This window comes from Ursus maritimus, unplaced genomic scaffold, assembly GCF_017311325.1.
Source record: "Ursus maritimus isolate PB19 unplaced genomic scaffold, ASM1731132v1 scaffold_8, whole genome shotgun sequence".
Lineage (NCBI taxonomy): Eukaryota > Metazoa > Chordata > Mammalia > Carnivora > Ursidae > Ursus > Ursus maritimus.
The window spans coordinates 81,265,991-81,288,736 of NW_024426996.1; the positions used below are offsets into that span (position 1 = coordinate 81,265,991).

Genomic DNA, 22,746 nt, shown 5'->3' on the forward strand with positions numbered 1-22,746 from the left:
ACTTGTTTCCACACGGCCTACGAAGCTTAGAAGCGTCACTGGCTGGGCCCTGCTCCAAGAGGCCACACAGATATTTTGTAAAACCATGTAATAGAAGAGAAGGTCTCAGAATGCATAGTACCTGGTGGGAGTGAGTGCTGTTCAGGGAAATGTGGGCGGCACTGCGTTGAGGGGTAACGTGAACTCCACACCGGGGTTCCCATTGGAGGAGTGGAAGCATCTGCTCTGCCTGGTGCCATCCAGGGAAGCCATGGGGGGCTGGGGTGCAGGCCAGGGAGTGCAGCACCCCCTCTTTGACTTCACAGGAGGAGAGGCTGAAGAAGGAGCTGCGGGTCAAGCTGGAGCTGGCCAAGTTCCTCCAGGACACCATTGAGGAGATGGCCCTGAAGAACAAAGCAGCCAAGGGCAACGCCACCAAAGACTTCTCCGTGTTTTTCCAGAAGGTGCCGTGATGCTTTGGGGCCCTGGTGGCCCCAGCCCACTGGTCCCGAGTGCTGGTTAGAGCCTCAGGGCTGCCCCGCCTCACACGGGGCACGCCTCACTTCCTTGCTTCCCTCTGCTTTACCACGCATGGCAAGAGTGGGGCTCCCAGACAGGCGTAGGCTAGTGCCGGAGGGGGTTGAGCCAGGAGCCCCACCCTGACCCTGTACTCGGTGAGGTCAAGCCTACTGTCCTGAGAACTTGAACCTCGCTGACATTCACTGTTGTTTGAGGTAGAGTTTGGCAAACGAGCGAAGACCCTGCAGTTGTGATGAGCTGGGGGCCAGGCTGGGGGCGGAGGGCACGGACCCTGGGGCCGCTCCACAGCTACATCCACAGTGGGGAGCCTCTTGCCAGTCAGCAGCCACGGCCCTGCTGGCATGGGCAGGAGAGGGGCAGCAAGCGGCCCCATGCTGCATGGAGGCGTCCTCCCTGGGAGCCAGCGCAGGCTGTGCTTGGGGAGTGGAGGCCTCGAGGGGCTGCTTCTCAGCAGGAGCGTAAGGACAAAGGAGATCTGAGGGAGGGTGTGGATGGTCGGGGGCTCTTCAGCGGACCCTCCTCTGTTTCTTCACTTGAGGCTTGTGGCCCTGGTCTCTGGCCCCCCGTTGGCTCACCCCCCCGTGGTTGCTTCTGCAGATCCGAGAGACAGGCGAGAGACCCAGCAATGAGGAGATCCTGCGTTTCTCCAAGCTGTTTGAGGATGAGCTGACCCTGGATAACCTGACGCGGCCGCAGCTGGTGGCCCTGTGCAAGCTGCTGGAGCTGCAGTCCATCGGCACCAACAACTTCCTGCGCTTCCAGCTCACCATGCGGTTGCGGTCCATCAAGGCCGACGACAAGGTGCGCGGCCGGTGCTCACGGCGCCGCCTCTCCACGGGCTTTGGTTCCTGGGGGCACAAGCAGCGGGGGTCCTCATGTAAAGCTCTGGGGGCCCTGTTGCTCCCAGATTGCGGCTTTTTGCCCGCTCTGTGCTCCGTGTGTGCGTCCGCTGGACTTGCACTGGAGCCGTCCCGTCAGCAGGCGGCCACTTGGCAGGACGTTAGGAGACTTGCCCGTGTCTCTGCATGTTTGTTGAAAGGATGAGTGGCAACATGGCCTATGTGAACGCATTGTAAGTTAGGGACCATCACTTCCACAAAGATTTTGCTACCCCATACAGTGCTGTAATGAACGTCTTTTAACATGGATTTTTATTCCAGATCTTTGATAGTTTTCGTACAAAGAGTGACCCACAATTGGGGCTCCCAAGGAAAGGGGCAGGAAGTCAAAAGCAAGTCTTGGTCCACAACCAGATTGCTCCCAGGACTGTGCTGTCCGCTGTGTCCTCCTGCTTGGCCCTCCTGCAGCCCAGCAGCTGCACTGCCCGTGGTTTCGGTGCTTTTGTCTCGGGAGGAGCTCCTAAAACACCCTTCTTTTTCTCCAGCAGTGCTTCTTGTCGTACAGTGTCCGGTGTCTGATGTTCTCAGAGCTCTCCAGGCACACCTCGGAGGTGCTCAGTCTCCCTTCCAGACCGCTTGTGCTCCACTTTCTTGAATAGCTCATCATAGTTCCCGTCTGATTATTCCGATAACGGTGGTCTGTAGGTTGGTTTGTTTGTTTTGTTTCCTTCGGTTTGTGTGTTTGCAGTATCTCGTTCCCGAGTGCGGACATGTCTGTGGGAAGTTTCTGAGCTTCCGGTTGTCGCTGACTTCCTCCCGGAGGGGCCCATCCGAGTCTGCTCAGCTATCGAGAGGCTGGTCACCTGGGGATCACTAACCACAAATCCAGGCTGGGCCCGCAGCCTCGCCGTGGCCCTTCCACATGGTGCCTCAGAGGCCCCTCTGCTTTGTGAAGATTTTCTGCCCAGCTCCTCGCCTCTGTGCTGCTCAGCTGGAGAGCCTGATACCAGGGTTGTTTTCCGCCCTTCGTTTTCTGTGGGCAGCAGCCCTCGAGAACTGTCTGCCGAGCAGCCTTTCCATTCCAGCTGTCCTTTTCTTAGCCCAGTGAGAGGTCTCTGCCTCTCAGCAGCGGCCCTTGGCCTGGACTCTCGGCCTGCCCTGAGGGTCACCAGATGTTGCCACGTCCCCAGTGGCTCACACATGGACAGCCCACAGCTCCATGGTTGCCTGGCCTTTCCGTCCACGTACTCTTGCTGTCCCCGAGCCCTAGTTGTGTTAGCTCTCCAGTGCTGCCAGGTGTGTGTTTGTGTGTGTTTTATCTGGCTTTTCTAGGCGCTCTCAGCAGGGGTGAGGGTTGGGCGAGGATCGCTCCTCCTCGTAGCTAGAAGGAGCAGAGCATCCCTGCGCTTTTGTAAGGACTAAAAGAAACCCTTTCTCCAACACGGTACAGATTGCATCTAGGAGGGCACTGCAGACGTTCACTCCGGCAGAGTGAGGGGGGCTGACGTGGGTGGTACAGTGTGGCTGCAGGGGAGCCTGCGGTGTGGCTGCCCTCACTCTCCACTGCCCCACCTGGGGAGAGGCAGCTCGAGGGCAGGTGGCCTGGGGTTGAGTCGAGGGCACTCACTTGCTCTATGACCTTGAACAAGTCGTCCTACTGCTCAGTGCCTCAGAGTCCCGTGAAGTAGGACAGCGGCCAGACCTCCACTGTCAGGAAGATGGAATGGGCATCCTTTCCCCTGGATGTTTTTTGTTCAGTGACAAACACACAGGAAGATTCTGCAGCGTGGGAGAAGACCTTGGGGCCCCAGGACCGACCAGGCGGATCTTTATTCCCTGGGGCTGAAGAGGCGGCGACAAAGAGGTGCCGACGTGTGCAGACTTTCAGAGCCCTGACAGGAACGCCCGGCCAGCTCTGTCGGTAGGGTGTGTGACTCTTGATCTCAGGGCTGTGAGTTCGAGCCCCACATGGGGTGTAGAGAGGACTTAAAATCGTTTTAAAAAAGTAAACAAACCCCTAACAAGAGCCTGCTCTCTCTGGCCAGAGGACAGGAAAGGGGCTTCTTCGCAGGACAGAGGACTTGGGATAGTAACTGCTGTACTCCAGCCGGACACCAGGGAGACACTGTCACCCCTACCACATGCGCTGCTGGCTGAGGGCTGACGCCTCCACCCTCTTCAGGATGTCCCAGCTGGAATGGTGTCCGGGAAGGCCGGCCGATGGTACTGAGCTGCCCTCCTCCCCCTGGGCACAGTGTCAGTAGACCAGCAGAGGCCAGGGCGTCCACCTCCACCTGACCATTCCCAGACCTTCCCCGTGCATCCCACTGGGATGGTGTCCAGAGCCAGGCGGGCCGCGTGCCCCTCCTAGGCCAGGAGATACTGGGAGCCCTGGTGGAAAACTGGAACTCGAATCCCCACTACCCCAGCAGAAGCAGAAGTGCCTCCCCGGGGCTCAGTGGAGGCTGAGTGGGGGCCTGGCAGCAACGAGCTGGCACCGTAGCTATTCCAAACTGTACCACGGATGTCATTTTGTGTGTATAACTGAGAGAGAGCACGGAGAGGTCAGCCATTGAATGGAGCTCATGACTCACATTTGGCCTAGAAATGGGGGCACAACCCCCACTGAGGGCCAAAGGGACCTTGACACACCTGGGGACCAGGAAGCCGGAGCAAGGGAGGACCTGGGACTTGGCTTTTATTATTCGTGTGGTGGGAGTGGTTGCTGCAGGGAGTGACACACGGGGTGAAGGCTTTGTGGTTGGAGGGCTTGAAACAGGACTCTTGCATTCCCACGAAAGCCAGGCTACGGGGGAGATGTAAGCCATGTCAGCTTGTTAGTTTGGATCAATAGATGCCAGATGACTGGTTGCAAAATCTGTAGAAGTTGGTTAGAACATGACTCACCACTCCGAGGCCAGAGCACTGTTGGAGGGAGCCAGCTAAGGTCGAACACTGAAACGAGATGCAGAGACTCATAACCCCACACGTCTGGGTTTAAGTTGAAAGTCACTTCTCATGTTAAGACTCAGAAGGTTCTTGGGGCGCCTGGGTGGCTCAGTCGGTTGAGCGTCCGACTCCTGATCTCAGCTCAGGTCTTGATCTCAGGGTTGTGAGTTCAAGCCCTGCACTGGGCTCCATGCGGAGCTTTAAAAAAAAAAAAAGAAGAACCAAAGGTTCTCGAATGAGAAAAGGCAGCCGATGAAGACAGCAGAGACGTGAGACACCAGATGACAGTTGTGAGGCAGCCACTGTGTAGCCATGTGGGAGCATAGTCTCAGAGAAAATGAAGAAAACCCAAATGGAATTCTTTTCTTATTTAAAGATTGTATTTATTTATTTTAGAGAGAGAGAGCATGCATGCGTGAGCGGGGAGGAGCAGAAGGGGAGGGAGAGAGGCTCTCAAGCAGACTCGCCCTGAACGCAGAGCCTGGTGCGGGGCTCGATCCCACAACCGCAGGATCATGACCTGAGCCGAAACCAAGAGTCAAGGCTCAACCGACTGAGCCACCCATGTGCCCCACAAATGGAAATTTAGAAGTGAAAAATAAAACCCAAAATGAAAAGCTCAGTGGAGGAGCTCTACAGCAGAAAGGAGAGGGAAGAAGACAGGGGCAGTGGACTTTTAAGATAAAACAATAGAAATCACCCATCTGAACATCTGAGAAAACAGTTTAAAAAGATGAGGGGGGGGCGCGCCTGGAGGGCTCAGCCGTTAAGCATCTGCCTTCGGCTCAGGTCATGGGCTCAGGTCATGATCCCATCTTGGGGTCAGGCTCCCTGCTCAGCGGGGGGTCTGCTTCTCCTTCTCCTCTGCTCCTGCTCCTGCTCTCTCACAAATGAATAAATAAAATCTTAAAAAAAAAAAAAATGAGCAGGGACTAGAGGAAAGCATCTCACAAACTTGTCGCCAGAGTTCTGGAAAGAGAGGTGGAAGGGCAGAGCTGGGAAAGTGCTGGAAGAAATAACAGCTGAACTCTTCTCAAATTCAGTAAAAGATCTGAATCAGCAAATTTTAGAAGATGAGTGAAGCTCAGGTGGGATCAACCCCAAGAAATCCACACGATGGCACATCATCGTCAAAGAAACAACACTGAAGACAGCTAATTTTGACAGCAGCTCGAGAACAGCCGTCTGGCCCCCAGGGAAGATGCTCCTCAGAGACTGTAGAGGCCGGAAGGAAATGGAACTATATTTTTCACGTGCTGAAAAAGACCCTCTCAACTCAGAATCCTGTTCCAGTGAAACTATAACAAAGGTGTCAAGACATTCTCAGAAGAAGGAAAACTAAGAGTAAACTTAGCACCAGCCGATCTGCCCTCCACCTAGAGGAGGGTCTCTAATCGGAAAGGACGTAGTGGAAAGGATGATGTGGGGGAGTTAGGGACACTGGACCCCGCATCCCCCCAATACAGGTGAAAGTCTGCATATCAGTTTCCTTTTTAATTCATCTCTTTGTCCAAACTGAAGTGGTACTGCAGTAGAGAACTTATTTACAACTGCGGTGACGTGTTATGAAGTAAGTTACCCAGAAGGATCCTCGGCTCTATAGTGTTTCAAGTTATGTTCTCAGAGAAAAAAATGCCCAAGATGGGATTTGACTCCATTAAAAACCCAACTGGAGGGAGCTCCTGCCTCTGTGTCCCTCGGTGGTAGGCAAGCAGGTGGCACTGCCAGGCCTTCTGTGTATGACAGTTGACCCCCAAAAAGCTTACCTGCTAAGAGCCTCCTGTTGACCAGAAGCCTTACTGATGACATAAATAGTTCATTAATACCTGTTTTTTGTGTTATATGTGTTATTGCTGTGTTCTTACAATAGAGTAAGTCAGGCAAAAGAAAGTGTTACTAAAATCGTAAGGAAGAGAAAAGACATTTCCAGTGCTGTCCTGTGTCAAGAAAAACGCAAGCGTGAGTGGACCTGCACAGTTTAAGCCTGTGTTGTTCACGGGTCAGCTGTGATAGGAGGAGGCCTGGACCATGAAGAAAAAAGAACATGGTAAGCAAACATGTCGACTTTCCTTCTCGTCCGCCTTCTACGTTAAGTGCGATGGTTGCAGCAGAAACAACGGGCGGTGTGGGGTGGCTGTCCCTGGAAGGAGGAGACATTGAGACGGGTGTACCATGAGTGGGAGAGGTCAAGGGGCGTGTGGGGGCTGAGGTGTCTACACTGGCTGGGACTGGATAGGATGTGGCTGGTGAGCAGCTGCTGCACATGCCTCGTGAAGAGACGGACTCAGAAGCAGGGGACACAGGTCCACGTGGAGTCATGTAACCCACAGGAAGACAGAAGAAAACAAAAACTTAGCTCTTCCATAATAACGTTGAAAAGACCCGGCTGTCCTTCAGTGGGAGAACGGTTAAAGCAGGATGGTCTTTTGGCGCGACGCTGTTACGGAAGAGCACGCGTGCAGGTCTTCCAGAACTCCCCAGAAGTCGTCGTGCGCTTCACGTACAGTGAGAACGAGGGGCAGGGGGGAGTGGTTGACAGGGCTTCAGGAGGTGGGAGTGTGTCTGTGAAAGGGCAGCATGAGGTCCTCGTGGGGACACAGGGTTTCCTGCTTGGTGTCGTGTCCCTGTGTCGGCTGTGACGTTGTCCGCATCATCCGTATGGCGTCACCGTGGGGAGAAACCCCGTCTGTCTCCTTCACATGTTGATCTGTAGTCCCCTCAAAATGGAAAGCTCACTTCAGAGGAGGGGTGTCACGGTGCTGTCTGCCTCACCAGGTCATGGCGAGGCTTGAGTGGGGCCGACCGAGGGGGTGTCTGGCACGAGGACTCTGGTTTGCTCTTCTCAGTTGGGTCCCTGTGACCTCGGGCTGAGGAGGTGGGGAAGGGACCTTTGGCTGAGACCAGGAGATGTCTTCAGAGGGTCAGGATCGCCCTGCTCTCTGTCCTTCCTCCCCTGTCCTGAGGATGCTGAGAACCCCTGGGTGGCTGGAGGGCCATGGGGGGTGGGGAGGAAAGCTGGGGTGACCGTGAGGAGGAGGAGAAGGAAGGGGCCATCTAGCACAAGGAACAGGCCCTGGGCTGAAGTGGGTCCTGCCCACTGTGTGCCTCCCTGAGGTCCCCACCTTCTGTCAGACAGTTCTAGTGTCTGCAGACACAGAGCTGAGGCCTTGTGGCTATAGTGTGTCTTGTGCTTGGCAAGGTGGATTGGAAAGTGTTTGACAACGAGACCATAATCCTGGAATGATCTTTCCACGTATACTTAGTTGACTTTCTTTTATAGCTGATCGCTGAGGAAGGGGTGGACAGCCTGAATGTCAAGGAATTGCAGTCGGCATGTCGGGCGCGAGGCATGCGGGCCCTCGGCGTCACGGAGGATCGTCTGAAGGACCAGCTGAAGCAGGTGCGTGGCTGAAGGGCTTTGCCTTCCATCCAACCGGCATGGATGGGCTTGCTGTGGAAAGACTCTCCCCAAACCCCGGGTGGCATCCAGGCCTGGATGAGGGTGCGTGGCGACCTGGTTCTTTTGTGTGCTCACATACCCCCGTGTTCACGGCTCTGACCTTTCTCACCTGCTCTTGGCTGATGTTAACACCCTTACTGTGCCATTCTGGTCCCGTGTAGACAGATGAGGACTAGGTTAACTTCCCTTAAAATTCCAGTATGTCTTGTAATGAGGCCAGGGACCTTTGGGTAAATCGGACCCAGGCCAGCCCAACCCGAGTGTTTCTGTCGGCTGCGCCTTGCTCTCTCCAGCAGCTCAGAGGGCCCTTGGGCAGAGTCCAGAGGCCAGCTCTGCAGCTGGCATCGGTTTGAGTAAGTCAGAGGTTGGAGGGCGACATTCACAGCACTTCAGCTGTCAAGCTTAGCAGACTTGACACATGCCCGGTGTCAGCTGGCCCCCCTCGGACTCTGCTTGCAAGGCCGGCTCCCTCCCCGCTGGTTGTCCTCCACACGTAGACAAAGATGTGACAACACCCGCTTCTCCTCTTTCAACACAAGCGCTGCTTAGTATGTGGTCCCCCGGCAGAGCCTTCTCCGCAGGCTGAGCCCCCCTGTGTCTTCCCCGGGCGTGCCTGGGACTGTTGGCAGCCTTCTTTGAGCAGTCAGGTGCGGGCGAGTACGGGAGACTGTCGGAAATCAGAGCGTTTGGGTTTCCCTGGCCGTGTGTCTTCCGTCTCACCTCAGCTTCTGTCCTGCATCCAGTTTGTGTCCAGACCTTGTCGCGGTCTTCCTGGTCAGCTTGAACACTGCAGCAGTGGAGCCTTAGTGTCACTAGCACCCCAAACAGTGCCTGGCCCTTACAAGGCTGGCAGAGCCCTGAGAGCCTTCTAAGGTGCCACCCTTGCAGCGTCTGTGGCGCTTGGCCGTGAAGAGCTTCCAGGGGCACCTGGTGGCGCCGTTGGCAGAGCGTCCGACTCTTGGTTTCGGCTCAGCTAGTGATCTTCAGGCTCATGAGATCCAGTCCCACGTGGGCCCTGTGCTCAGCAGGCGTCGTCTAGATATTCTCTCTCTCCCTTTGCCCCCGCCCCCCAAACAAGTAAAACTAAATTAGTAAGTGAAGAGCTTCATTAGCAGAGAGTCTGGTCATCTCGCTCCGTGCTTTCTGAGCCTGGCGGCTGTGCTGCGGGTGCTCATTCACGACCCTGGGGGCATCTCGGGCTCGGTCGGCTGAGGGGGGCATCGGGTCATAAGAGGCGGCAGTAGGTGGGCCTTGTGGAAATTAAGGACTCTTGTCTTTGGGAGAACTTCCTTGAGTGACCTAGTGTGTCCATCTACTCAAGCTCCCTCCCCCATCAAATCAGAAGGGAGGAAAATTCCAGGGTCCAGGTCCCAGGAGAGGCCAGTGGGATGCGGCCAGCAGGTGAGTCTGTGTCTTCAAACCCCAATTGCAGTGGTTGGAGCTGCACTTGCATCAGGAGATCCCAACGTCCTTGCTCATCCTGTCCCGGGCCATGTACCTCCCAGACACCCTCTCACCCGCCGACCAGCTCAAGTCAACACTGCAGACACTCCCAGAGATCGTGGTACGTGTGGCCAGAGACCGCTTCTGCGGCTCGCTCTGGAGGGGGCCCTCGCTTTTGGGGATGCGCACCCCCACTTCTGTCTTATCGGTCCTTCCTCTGAGTATCGAGGGCTCCTATGACAGGTGCAGAAGGTGCCCCTCGGCTGCCTTGCAGCACTTCCCGCAGACAGGGTTTCTGCAGTGTTTCCGTTCTGGAAGCCTAGACGGCGGTCCCACTCGGCAGTGCCTGTGGGCCGGGGGTGCTGCAGGGGCCTGTCTGGCCACGGGTGACCCTGCCGTGCCTCCATGAGCCCTTGGGCCGCAGGCATCCCTCCTCACAGGTGTCCCCTCTCCGAAGGCGAAGGAAGCCCAGGTGAAAGTGGCGGAAGTGGAGGGCGAGCAGGTGGACAACAAGGCGAAGCTGGAGGCCACGCTGCAGGAGGAGGCGGCCATCCAGCGGGAGCACCAGGAGAAGGAGCTGCAGCGGCTCTCCGAGGCAGCGGTAAGCAGCCGGCAGGTGCCAGGGCCTGCCCCGGCAGAGCGGGAGCCACACCGAGCGCTGGGACAGGCTAAAGGCTGTCTGCTCCAGTTTTTCTAGAAACTGCTTGTGGAACTGCGTCTGGAGGGTCCCTACGATCTGTCTCCTTTTTTCTGCCTGGAATGCCCAGGGGACAGGACTTGGCTGGCTCTCCCATGGTCCGCGTGCCAGTCCCCCCGCGCGGCCAGCTCAGCCAACGGGTGTTCTCTTTGGGCTCCTTCGGCCTGGGCAGCGGGTGTGCTTGCTTTGGAGGTCGTGGGGCAGGTCGTCGGGCAGCTTCGTGCAGTTGTCAGGGAAGGACTGAAGGCACCATGTTAGACGGGCCTCAGTGGACCCGGGGAGCGCCAGTGCACAGCTGCGTGAGTCGTGTGACGCACCCGTCGGAGTCCTGCGTTGACGCCTCGTGGGAGGCACACCCCCCACTGCCGGCTGCCAAGCTTAACAAACCTCCACCAGCACCCAGCCGGCCTGTCGACAACATGCCCTCCGACTGTGCCGGTGCTGGCGCCGGCGCGGGTGCTCCAGGACAGCGGCTGGGGTGACAGGCGGTGCTGAGTTGGCAGTGGCCTTGCATTTCAGAAGGAAGTGGAGCCGGGAGTGGCGGCAGAGGCTGCCCCTGGGAGGCCTGCGGCCGAACTGCAGCCAGAAGTGCCTGAGGTGACCCTGCCATCAGAGGCCCTGAAGGACACGGCCCCTGTGCTGGAAGGCTTGAAGGTAACCGTGCACACACACCCGGAGCGCAGGCTGTGTTGGAGCCCAGCAGGAGGGTGAAGAGGGGGCCAGCTTGTGGGGCGGGGGTCCTGAGGCGCCATGGCCTGGCTCAGGGTGACAGCAGACAGTTGTGGGGTGAGGAGGGTGAGGCCGCAGGTGGGAAATGTTCTCGGGAGGCCCAGTGTGGCATGAGAAGAGCAAGCTGCCCTCTGAGCTTTGGGCCCGAGCGCCTGGAAGGTTGAGGCGCCCGTTGCTGGGTCCCCCGGGCCCTCTGTGCTCCCAGTGGCAGGGCATCCACGTCTGAAGGCAGGTCTTTAGGCCCCTTCCCGGCCAGGCCGCGCAGTGCGAAGGAGGGGAAGCTGTGTGACCCCCAGCCTGGTGTGCTGTGCATCCCAGCAGCAGACTCGGGGGGCCTCACTGTCCTGGTGGTAGCCCGCTCCCCGCATGGGACGCCTTCCATCTTGAACTTCCAGGTTTCAGGTACGGGAAATGTCTGTAGACGGATGGCAACGTCGGTTTGGCAGCTGGAGTAGGAGAGCGACCGGGGCCACAGATTCATGGGGTGGGGGATTCAAGTGAGGTCCCGGAGGGGTTGGAACACGGAGGCCTCCATGTTGAGAGGTCAGAGGAGAGACAAGGCTGTGGAGGGACCGCTCATGTGGTCCCAACATGTCAACGCCTAGGTGTGGGGAGGGTTGTGCCCAGGGGAGGGTGGGCCTCATCAGGGATGTTGAGGGCCGGGTCGGGGAGGCCTGAAGACCCACTCCTAACAGGGAAGGTGAGGTTGTCCGTGGCCTTGGCAGGAGCAGTCGTGGGGCAGAGCTGGAAGGAAAAGCTCTCCTGAGGGGGTCTCAGGGTGGAGCTGCCAGGAGGTGGGGGGACGCCAGCCTTCTCCAGGCCCTTGGGGAAGGAAGGACCCCACTGCAGCAGGCGGCAGGGAGAGCCGGGTCTCTGGAAGGCTCTAGACTGTTGCTTCGAGAAGACTCGGGGTAGGACATCTGACCTGGTGCGGCTGCCTAAGGTGGTCTGCGATCCTCAGAGGCCGTGCGTTTGGGTGGAGGACAGTGGGTGGGACAGGCCTGTGAGGAGGGAGGCCGGGGCCATCCTGGAAACAGACACGTGCTGGTAGTGACACATTGAAGAGGCTGGGAGGAAGAGGGTCCCAGGAAGCTGGGGCCAAGCTGGGCTCAAAGGGTGACCCAGGGAAGGGTCAGGGTCATTTTTAAGGCAGTGCAAGGCTGGTACACAGCTGAGCAGAGATGGAGCCTGGCTGGGCCCACGGAATGCAGCTCGGGGAGAAGGGGCACCTGTCATTAAATAGGGCTGGGACAGATGGCTGTCTTCACGGAAACAGGTGCATCCATTTCCAGCAGATTAAAGGCCTAGATGTGACGGGACATTTAGAACTGTCAGGAGAACTAAGGGCTGCTGAGGATGTCTTAGCAAGAAGCACAGACCTTTACAGAATTGTCAACTAAGAGCCTTTGTTCCCTGCAAAGTTACCGTAAGGAGTGGGGAAAACAAGTGCCTCTGTCCCCGTTTGCAGCGCACCCTCGTAGGTTTTAGCCGTGCTGACCGTCTGCTGGGGGTGGACAGAGAACTGGAACAGCTCAGCCCTGGCAAGGACATTGAGCTGATGGCTGAAAGCCTTTCCGCAGAGAAAGCCAGGCCCATGTGGCTTCACAGGCCAAGTTCCTGGTGAGATCCTTCCAGGTCGACACAGACTGTTTGCAGAAAGCCGAAGAGGGGGACCGTTTCCAGCTCGTTCTGAGATGAGCGCTGGCTGATGCCGGTACCAGACGGCTAGGAGAGAACTGCACAGCTGTATCTTTCAGGAACACAGACGCACAAACTCTTAACAAGCTTGTAGCAAACCAGATGCAGCCATTCTGTCAAAAGGCTGATACGTCGTGGTCTCATGGGGCTTGTCCGGGGAATACAAAACAGTCAGTGTAACGGGCATATGAACAGGATGAAGAGAGAAATCATGTGTGAGCATCTCGATAAACGCAGAAAAAGCACGTCACAGAATCTAGCATCTGTTCCTGATAACAAGGAACTTGTCAGCGAGCCGGAAGAGCATGTTCTCTCGCCGCCGAAGAGCGTCTGTGGAAGCAGCTGCAGCTTGCTGGGTCCCTGATGGGGGGCGCCGGCGAGCCTGTCCGCGCTCACTGCTTCTCTTCCGCAGTGTGCTGAGGATCTGGCCCACGCGGTTAGGTAGGAAAAGAATCAACCCACACGGTCGGAAGGAAGGAGCGAAACTGTTCACAGAGGGTGTGCACGTCTGTACTGGTAATGAGCAGTCAACCTGAGATCTCAGTGTATCGCGGGCGGTCCCCTAACGTGAGCCCCTGAGGGTCGAATCTGAAAGTAGGCACGTGGGCGCTGTGCGCCGGATGCTGGGGGGTGCTGAGGTTGATTAGCTCAAGCGGATGGCCTGTGCTCGTGGATGCCAGGGTCCTGCTTGGTGAGGTGTTCGTTCTGCAGCTGTATAGACGCAGAGCCATCAACATTCCGGCAGGCTGTGTGTGGAAACTGACAGGCTCATTCTCAAAGTACGTGGGAATTCGGAGGAGCTAGAGTAGCCTGTGGCGGAGGGGCAGGTTTGCTGCGTGCTCTGGAGGATGCTGTCCAGCCCCTGGAGGCACAGGACAGCACTGGTGGGCTCCAGGGGAGGGAGCGGACGACGTCCTACACGCATGAGTTCACGGTCTGGGACGTGCCTGTGTGACCTGCCGGAGGGCAGCTTCGAGCCGGCCTGGGGACAGAAAGGTTTGGGGTGGCCGACAGGTCTCTTGTCAGGTGGAGATGGTTTCCCGGGCTTACATGCGTGTCCGATACACACGTGGCACAGGCGCACGTGGGGGCGAGGATGGGGACTGTGCGCATATCTGCTGGCCTCTGCCACGCACAGCGGGAGCAGACGGTGTGGACAGAAGAGCTGCCGAGTCTCTTGGGGGGGAGGGGGCAGTGCTGATTTTCCTCCAGCTGGGTTTCCGTTGGGGTGCCTGTGTGTCCTCTTTGCAGGAAGAGGAAATAACAAAAGAGGAAATCGACATACTCAGCAATGCCTGCTCGAAGCTGAAAGAGCAGAAGTCGTCCCTGACGAAGGAGAAGGAGGAGCTGGAGCTGCTCAAGGAGGACGTGCAGGACTATAGCGAGGTGGGCAGCGGCATCTCGGGGGTGCCCTCCGCCTCCTTCGGGACCAGGCGGTGGTCTCCGCACGGCTTTGCAGCCATGCAGCTGGGCGCTTTGCTTTACTCGCCCTGGCGGTTTGCAGGCCCGTGAAGGTAGCAGGCAGACAGTCTGATCGCTTGATAAACGAAGTCCTAGTTTCAGTCGTGCTTCCCTGAAAGACACTTCTTTCTTACACACTAGCTCTTTTCTTTCCTTTTTTTTTCTTTTTTTCAAAGAAAACATGTCTGTTTGTCTTATAAATATTACTTCCGAATCTGATTTAGAAGAGCTGATTCGGGGTGTCTGGCTGGCTCAGTTGCAGCATGTGACTCCATATCAAGGTCGTGAGCTCAATACCCACGTGGGGTGTGGAGCCTGCTTTATAAAAGAAGTATGTTTTCATAGATCCATTGGAAAAAGAGGACTAGTTTTGAGATTGGTAAAAATAATGAGCCATTTTCGTGGCAACCCTATTTCCATGATAGGTTCTCCGTTGGAAATTAGGTGTTCAGACCCTGAGCCCTTTGCCTCATCTCTAGCCCCACAATCTGTTCCTCCCTGTAATGCTTGCTCATGAAGACAGTCATGACTTGGGATTTAAGAAGGCACATTCTAGGGGCACCTGGGCAGCTCAGCTGTTAAGTGTCTGCCTTCAGCTCAGGTCATGATCCCAGGGTCCTGGGATCGAGCCCCACATCGGGCTCCCTGCTTGGCGGGAAGCCTGGTTCTCCCTCTCCCACTCCCCCTGCTTGTGTTCTCTCTCTCGCTGTTTCTGTCAAATAAATAAAATCTTAAAAAAAAAAAAAAAAGCATTCTATTCCTTGATTCTTTTTTTTTTTCTTTTTAAAGATCGTATTTGTTTGACCGAGAGAGACACAGTGAGAGAGGGAACACAAGCAGAGGGAGAGGGAGACCAGGCTTCCCACTGAGGAGGGAGCCTGACGCGGGACTCGATCCCAGAACCCTGGGATCGTGACCTGAGCCGCAGGCAGACGCTTAACGACTGAGCCACCCAGGCATCCCTATTCCTTGATTCTTTCATCCATTTATTTATCCTTTTAACAAATATAAAGAAAGTTGAGGTTTAAATAAATGCCATTTTCTTTGCTACAGAAAGAATATTTGAGCTTGCAAAAATAAGAGTAATTTGTTTGAGAGAAGCAGATAGGACTATGTAGTTCCTTTCACGACTTGGAACTTTTTACCTTTGGGTTAATTTAACTACTTTTACAAGGTAAACTTAGCTGTATGGTTCCCTTTTTTTTTTTAAGACCAACTTTTACAACTAAATGTGTTCACTAGGACTTGCAGGAGATCAAGAAGGAGCTCTCCAAGACCGGTGAGGAGATGTACGTGGAGGAGTCCAAAGCCAGCAAGAGGCTGACCAAGAGGGTGCAGCAGATGATAGGGCAGATGGACAGCCTGCTCTCGCAGCTGGAGACGGACCAGAAGGCCGGCAGGCTGGGCCCCGCTGCCGAGCAGCCGCCTGCGGGGTGAGTGTGGTGCCGGCGCGGGCGCGGGGAGGCTTGGGGGTCTGCGGACCTTGAGGTGCGTTCCTCAGCCGTAGTGCCTGATGCCTGACCTTTGACCCAGCAGTTCTAGCCAGAAGCCCAGCCACACCGCAGTCTCCGCTTGCTGCAAACCGCTTTACTGAAGTAGCTCTCGGGGTCCTCTCTTCTGCACACGCACGCACACGGCACACACGCGTGCGCGCAGACACGTGCACACTTTGCTCACTGTCAGGACCACGGCTGTGGCTTGGCTGGTCCCCCACCCCCACCCCCTAGGCTCCATAGGCCACACCTGTCTCCAGACTGCCATCAAGCAGGTCCTTCCAGAGTGTACATAGGATTGCAGCTCCCCTGGGAACCCCTGGGCCATGCCCCGCCTCCTCTCTCTTCCTGAACCCACTACCCGGAGGCCCTCGCTCAGTGAGGACGCCCCACTCGGGGGTTATTGTGTGAGGAGCTGTCAGGCTGGTGCATACTGCTCCTGTGGGCTGGGTACTGTGCTCTGAGCACCCACATCTCCGGGGGCTGGTGGACTGGCTACACACTTCCTGCTGTCCTCCTTTTGGGGGGCCTTCACCCCCAGACAAGGTCCGTGTCCTTCCAGAGTTGACCTGCTGTGCTTTGTCGGCCCACCTGCCCTCACCGGTCAGAAGGCAGCACACCCGTACTCGGCCCTGCCACCCAGGCCACAGCACACACAGGCCTGAGGACCACTGCCCAGTAACCGTGGGACTCTCTGTCGTCCTCAGCAGTGGAGAGGCTTACTGGGGGCAGCGCACAGGGAGACCTGGGGCCAAGTGAAGAGTTCTGGTTTTGTGTCCCAAGTTGGACGAGCATTCCCAAAGGCAGGGGCCAGGGAGCTCTGGAGGGAGAGGTTGCCCGGGTCAGGGCTGACCCATAGGAGGCCTGGTGAGGCCGTGGGTGTGGCTGTGCCGCAGACAGGCTGTGCCCCTGCCCCAACCCCCAGGGAGAATGTCATCAGCATCGCCGAGCTCATCAGTGCCATGAAGCAGATCAAGCACATTCCAGAAAATAAGCTCATCAGCTTGGCCTCTGCACTGGATGAAAATAAGGATGGCAAGATCAACATCGATGACCTCGTCAAGGTGAGCTGCTGGGACCGGGTCGGGTCTGCGTGGCCCAGCCAAAGGCTGGTTCTGGGGGTGGGCATTTTCCATATGTGGCCCTGTCTCTGTCCTCACATTAAACCCTTGGCTTAGTCAGGATGTCCACCTAGAGCAGCCCGTCTGCATTTTGACTGGGCACTTGGCCTCTCGCGGCCTCCAGCGGGGCCATGGCGTGGTCTGGGGAGTGCAGTAGCGGCAGGGTGCCTGGGGCCGACCTCAGAGGGAGATGTGTCAGGCCGTTCTCTGGGCCAGACTTCAGCAGGGACCGCCTGAACCCTGAGGGGGTCTGAGGGGGGGCACTTGGGTCCCTGGTGCCAAGAGTTGGGCAGCCCAGGAGACTGGGAGTGGGTTCCCCCTTCATACGGAGGCCTCTGAGGGGAAAGCAGCTTCACGGGTGTTCGGATCCAGCTGGTTAGTGATGTTTCACATGTTTACCAAGCAGAGCTGCTGACTGACTGTGGTCCGGTTGAAAGACAAGGCGTTAGCAGGCGCAATGCTGACGCCGTCGCTTTGCCCGCAGCAGAGGCTGGGAGGCCCGAGGGCACGTCAGCTGCCCCTTCCCTGGGGCCCCTTCCGTGGTACAGATGGCAGCTCAGGTGCCCTCGCCCTGCACCCCCGGATGCTCTGCCCTGGTGGAGCCACGGGGACGAGCCTCTGTGCAGGGCAGGCCCCCTGGCCGTGAGCAGGAACCTGACTGGGGACCCGACCCTGCATCCTCACATACCACGTATCTCCTGCTCTCTGAGCCCCTCTCCCTCCTAGCTTTTTTTTAAAGATGTTATTATTCATTTGACAGAGAGAGAGGGGGCGAGAGCACACACACACAAACGGGGAGGGGTGGTGGGAGAGGACAAAGCAGACTCCCTGCTGAGCAGGGAGCCTGGTGCGGGGCTCGATCCTAGGACCCCGAGATCATGACCCCTCCCTCATAGCTTTTAACCTGGCCTGGGTCTTTGGAGTCTGTTGGCCTCCAGGGGTGGGTGGGGGTCTGGTACTGGAGAGCCAGGGCAGTTGAAAGACCCCAGGTACCCTCTTGCTGGGACGGAGGAGCCAGGCTCCATCTCTCCTGTGTGCTCTGTGGGGAAAGCGCTGCATGGGGGCAGGGCCACCCCTGAGCCCTCCGTCCCTTTCTCATGTGCGTAGGTGATCGAGCTGGTGGACAAAGAAGACATCCACATCTCCACTAGCCAGGTGGCCGAGATCGTGGCCATGTTGGAAAAGGAGGAGAAGGTGGAGGAGAAGGAGAAGGCCAAGGAGAAGGCTGAGAAGGAGGCTGCTGAAGTGAAGAATTAGGGTCCGCCCTGCTCGCGGGCACCTCGGGGCCCCTCCCACATCGGCCTCCGCCCCGCCGCACCGGCTGCCGGGCCCTGCTGTGCTACTGATGGCTTTGAGGTGATTCTTAGTGACAAGTCTAATATTTTGTCTGGAATAAATCGGAAACTTCCATAATCAAGTAATTTTTAATTTTCATCATTCCATGAAGATTCATTCAGTCTGGAATCCCCGAACCCTTCCAGGGAATTATGTCTGGATTCACACACTGGCATGGTGCTGCCATGGCCCCAGCCATGGCGGCCACATGTGCTCCCGCCAACGGCCAGGGAGTTGTGGCTGCACACGGGCCTTCTGGCTCCAGAGGTGGGCCCGGGCCAGACCAGGGCAGCGAGGTGCCTCCCTCCCTGCGCGTGCCGCACCGTGCTGGCGCCTGCCCCAGGAGGTGGAAGGACCAGCCGTCTGGACTCCCCATGCCCGTGGAGCCTGAGGCATGCAGATGGAATTAGAGAAACACCAGCCCTCATTGGCTCTGGAGAGGACATGGCCGTTAGTCTGCGGACTTGGATTCTGCCCGTCGGCCTAAATAGCACCGATTCACGCACATTTCCAAAGTCGTCTCTGGAACGACTGGGATCCCGTGGCCTCTGGAAAACCACAGCTCTCCGACAGGCACGTGGTGCCTTGTGCAAGTCTCCTGTCGTGTGCGTCAGCTCTTGCTTGGTTTAACCTTTGACATTCCCCTAACCTTTTAACCAGTTGAATAGTACAGAATTTCTACACACCACTGCGTGTCTGACTTGTAATAGTTGACAAGAGTTATGCTGGGAGAGGTGCTAACGAAGCCCTTGCAAATTAAGCCCTTCCAGTAGACTAATTGACGATGCTGTTGTGGCTTTTAGAAAGTTTTTCACTTTGGATTGTCAGCACCCCGTCGCCCCAGCAGGTGATAGGAGCGGATTGTGCTGTGTGTCCAGGGACAGTGCGGGGCGCTCTGAGCGCACGTACCCTGCCATAGCATCACTCCCAGCTCCTCCGGACCAGCAGGCCGGTGCCTGCACTCCTGGTCCTGTGGTGGGGCGTCCCGAGGGGACTTCAGAAAGGTGGCACCATGGCGGGGGCCGGCCCAGCACACAGGCTTCAGACGCGTTGGGTTCGCCTGGCACACCCCAGGGTGGAGTGGGACGGCCTCCATGGGCTTGGCGTCCGGCCACTTAAGCACCTGGCAGCTCAGGAAGGGGGTGCTCTGGGAGGGGGGCACTGTGGTCCCAGCTCCATCGGACTCGTCCTTCAAAGACTGGGTCTGTTACGGGCAAGAACATTCTCTTGGGGAATGCAGGCATAGGCTTGGAAGACCGGGGAACAGAGTGGCCAGGTGAGCCAGGAGAGGAGGACGAGGGCCCAGAAAGGATGGCTTTTAAATTACTTGAAACTTTTTACTCAGCCGTTAAAGAGGAAACTTGACAAAATAGGAATAAGATTGTGTATTCTCAAATGTAAACCTTTGTAAAGTAACAGTTGGGTTCTAAAGGGTTTTTATTTCAATTATTTGAGAAAGACGTATATATATTCTAGATGCTGAATTAAAGTATTTATGAATCACCCTAACTGACTTCCGTGGCGCAGTGTTGAGCTGTAGGAAGCGTGTGTGTCAGCTTTGGGCTGCCCATGAGCCCCGCGGGCGGTTGTTGTCTTTCTAGTGAGCAGTGCTCAGGCACCCCGTCGGCTGTGCCCAAATCCTGTCTTCACCCTTACCCCCTGGCCGGTGCCCTGGGCATCCCCACGATGCAGTCACTGCCACGACCGGGTGCTCCCGCCCCACCCCCTGCTCCGGAACCCCCCCCCCACCACCATTTGCCTATGTCATGCAGGACACTCGCCCCGGGATGCTGCCGAGGCTTGTCGCGTGCACGTGGGACCTTCGGAGTCTGCCACGGCGGCGGCGGTCCTGCTGCAGCCCTCCCCCCTCAGCGGCACGTGGGATGTTCCTGTCCTGAGCTGTTCGTTGCCGCCGAGAGTCGTGTCCAGGTGCGGGCACAACCAGCCGTGGGTCTGGAAGTTCGAGTTCTGTGCACTGAGGTTTGCAGAGGCGGCTGCCCCCGGCCTTCCGCACTTCAGGAGGAGGAAGGAGCCTGCGATGCCCACACCTGCTTGAAAAGGACACAGGAAATCTTAGCACATGCTTCCTCCTTCACTCCACGTTTTAAACACCTGCTTTTTTAGTTGGGATTCGGGAAGACAGTGTGTGGCTTCTGGAGCCCTTTTGGAATATCGAAATCCAAACTTCTTAAAAATGAAGGGCGCTTCGTAATTTTTGAACAATAACCTCCAGGCAGTGGTTCTCACAGTGGGGCCCTGGGCCAGCTCCCCCTGAGAACCGCACCCCCCCCCGGCTGTGTATAAATGTCTTTTTTTAGGAATAGTGTTTTTATTAAAATGCCAAATTAGTGTTCCCATAATAGCTCTAAGTAAGATTTTTGAGCCATGTGATGCATCAGAAGCCAAGGTGGAAGCCGTCGGAATTGTTGGGGTGTCTGCCTTCGTGACCGCTTGGTGCCTGGGCTCTGCTTCCACCTTAGTGGAAGAAGGGGGTGGACCGTGGGTGGGGCTGTGCTGCCATGAGGCCAGGTTCCAGATGGATGTCCACCTGGCGGAGCTCAAGCCCGGGTGGTCTCGGTGCGCGCTGGCTTCAGGTCCCATCAGACTGTGCCCCACACTGACGCCCGTGCCGCTGGCTAGCTGCTCCGTGTGACGGACGGAGAAGGGTTAATAAAGCGCTGTCGTGACGACCTGTCCGCCGTGCGGTGGTTGCTTTGTCCAGACTGGTGAAGGAGGCCGCTGCCTGACCAGGCCCTCCCCCGACCCCAGCCCTCAGTGGACGCCTTGGGACCTGGGTGGGCAGGACTGGGATCCCAGCTGAAGGATCACCTAGGAGGGCCCAATTCTGGTGGGAAAGACTCAGGTCTCCCGGGAGTGAAGATGGTGCTGCCCAAGGGCTGTGCACTCTGTTGAGGGGGTCCTGGGTGATGCAGGGGCCCTCCCTACACTGTTCCCTGCTCCCCGAAGCCTGGACAGGGCCCAGAGAGCCAGCTCAAGGCTGCCTGTGCTCTACCCCAGAGTAGAGAGCACAGCCCCCGCTGGGAGGACCACCGGGCAGAGGGTCCCAGCAGCAGGACAGGCACAATGATGCCCCCCCCACCATCCTTCTAGTTCCCTCCAGCAGACAGGCCACCCCACCCTGAGCCCCTGTCTCAGAGGCCTCACCCTTTCACTGGCACCAGGCTGCATGGGGCACTGTGTGGGATCCCTGCACCTTTGCTGAGTCCTGACACCCTGCCCAAAGGCCACCCTCACTATCATCCTGTCTGTCCCTGAGGCCAGCCTGGGCCACGTTCCATCTGCCCCACAGGTCTTGAGAGCTCGGATGTGGCTCCAGAGCCATGTGGGAAAGGTTATTTCTGTGGGTGCAGGTGGGGGGCTGCTGGGTCTCAGCCGTTGCCTTCCCCCCAGCCTGGGCCCTGGGCCAATGGCTCCTGTCCAGGTTCATTGCGATGCCCCCGGCAGGCACCTACATGCCCTCATGGGAGTTGGTGGCTGGGGACAGGGGCCATGGAAGCCTGTGGGGGACATGAGGTCTGGTCAGGAGTCTTTCTTGGCTCCGCGGTTCAGAAGGCCACGTAAAGGTGCCAGGGCTCTGGGGACGCTGATCTGGGGGGGGAGGGGTGCAAGGGTTGCTTAAGGAGGTGGCTCTGCAATCCTGGGGAAGGGGTGCTCCTGAGCAGAACAAGGACAGAATGAGTAGAAACACTGAGAATTGGTTGTAAACAAAGGCCCGGCACCCGTGGTGGTGGTACTCGGTCTTGTCTGCCCGGCTGGAGGCAGGCGCTCTCCAGTCTTCTCAGGAGGGGGGCCCATCCCCGCCAGGTCTTGACAGAGAATTCCAGAGGGTGGCCGGAAGAAACCTGTGCTGCTTCACAGCCCCCAGGCACCATTCCCTGGGGGACTGGGGTCGTGGGGGCAGTGAGCTGGAGCAACTGGGGGTGGGGGAAGCTGGGTGTGGGGGCGGCTGGCCATGTGCCTCTTGCTCTGCCCCCCCAGCGTTCTTGCCCCAGGTGCCCACTGAGCAAAGTCTGATGACCCCACAGGAGCACCAGCATATCCAGAAAGCAGGGCTTTCCAACAGGACACGGCTGCACCCCCAAAAAGCTCCAGGAGGAGGGGAGAAGGCCAGGAGCTATTCTGGACTGAGGAGAGAGCCAGATGAAGTCCCGATTTAAAGCACCGCTCCACTGTGGTGGAGGTGACTGGAGCCGTTCCGCTCCGGCCGGGCTGCAAGTGTGTTTACTGTGGGGCTGCGACCCTGAAGACCTCGGCAGCTGCGGCCAGTGTGCGCCCACCCGCCCAGGAAGAGGGCGCGGGGTGCACGGTTGGCGTCCAGCCTAGCAGGACAGGCGGGCGGCAGCCGACAGGATAGGAATAAGATCGCGGGGTCCAGGAAGCGTGTGGGTGAGCCAACGCAGGGCGGGGGGAAGGTGAAGGGCTGGGCCTGCACGTGCGAGAACGGGGGAGCTAGCGACCCTCCGAGGGCTGGCGGCGTGTGGACGCCTCTCTCCATGAGCCGCCACTGAGGCCTGCCCCGGGGCTGGGGCGCACCCCACCAGCCCTGGGGCTCGGAGAACACGCCCGAGACTGCCAGCCGGGGTAGCAGGAGCAGGCGAGGCCGGAAGGTGAGGGGCGGGCCGCAGGTGCCGCCTGACGGGGGCGGGGCCTCGGAGTAGGTGGAACCAGCAGGTGAAGGGCGGGGCCGCGGGGAAAGGTGGGGCCAGCAGGTGAGGGGCGGGGAGGCTCCCCGGCCGCGCGGAGGGCAGAACTGCCCTTGCCTGCCTGTCCAGTGCCCCAGCCTGCCGGCCCGGCGCGTTCCTCTGCCCGCCCGCGTCCCGCCCGGGGTCTCGGTCCGGCGTCCGGAAGACGGGCCCCTCCCCCGGCGCCGCGCAGGACAGGGGCCGGGGACTCGGCGGGGATGCTGGCGGCCGGCACTAGAGGGCGCTCCCGGCCCGCGCGCCGCCCGCCTCCCCGTTTCCTGCTCCCCAAACCCCCCCCC

General features: G+C 58.0%; 1 protein-coding gene across 1 annotated transcript in view; it reads left to right on the forward strand.

Moving 5' to 3' along the window:
• The window catches only part of LETM1 (leucine zipper and EF-hand containing transmembrane protein 1), a 49,244-nt gene extending 28,810 nt beyond the window's left edge, over positions 1–20,434 (forward strand). The window contains exons 7-16 of the mRNA XM_040624932.1: positions 306–443; positions 1,117–1,320; positions 7,588–7,707; positions 9,200–9,331; positions 9,668–9,811; positions 10,427–10,561; positions 13,586–13,720; positions 15,038–15,228; positions 16,214–16,352; positions 17,517–20,434. Of these exons, the coding sequence (XP_040480866.1) occupies positions 306–443; positions 1,117–1,320; positions 7,588–7,707; positions 9,200–9,331; positions 9,668–9,811; positions 10,427–10,561; positions 13,586–13,720; positions 15,038–15,228; positions 16,214–16,352; positions 17,517–17,666 (1,488 nt within the window). The 3' untranslated portion in view covers positions 17,667–20,434. The remainder of the gene's footprint in view (positions 1–305; positions 444–1,116; positions 1,321–7,587; positions 7,708–9,199; positions 9,332–9,667; positions 9,812–10,426; positions 10,562–13,585; positions 13,721–15,037; positions 15,229–16,213; positions 16,353–17,516) is intronic.
• Positions 20,435–22,746: the final 2,312 nt, after the last annotated feature.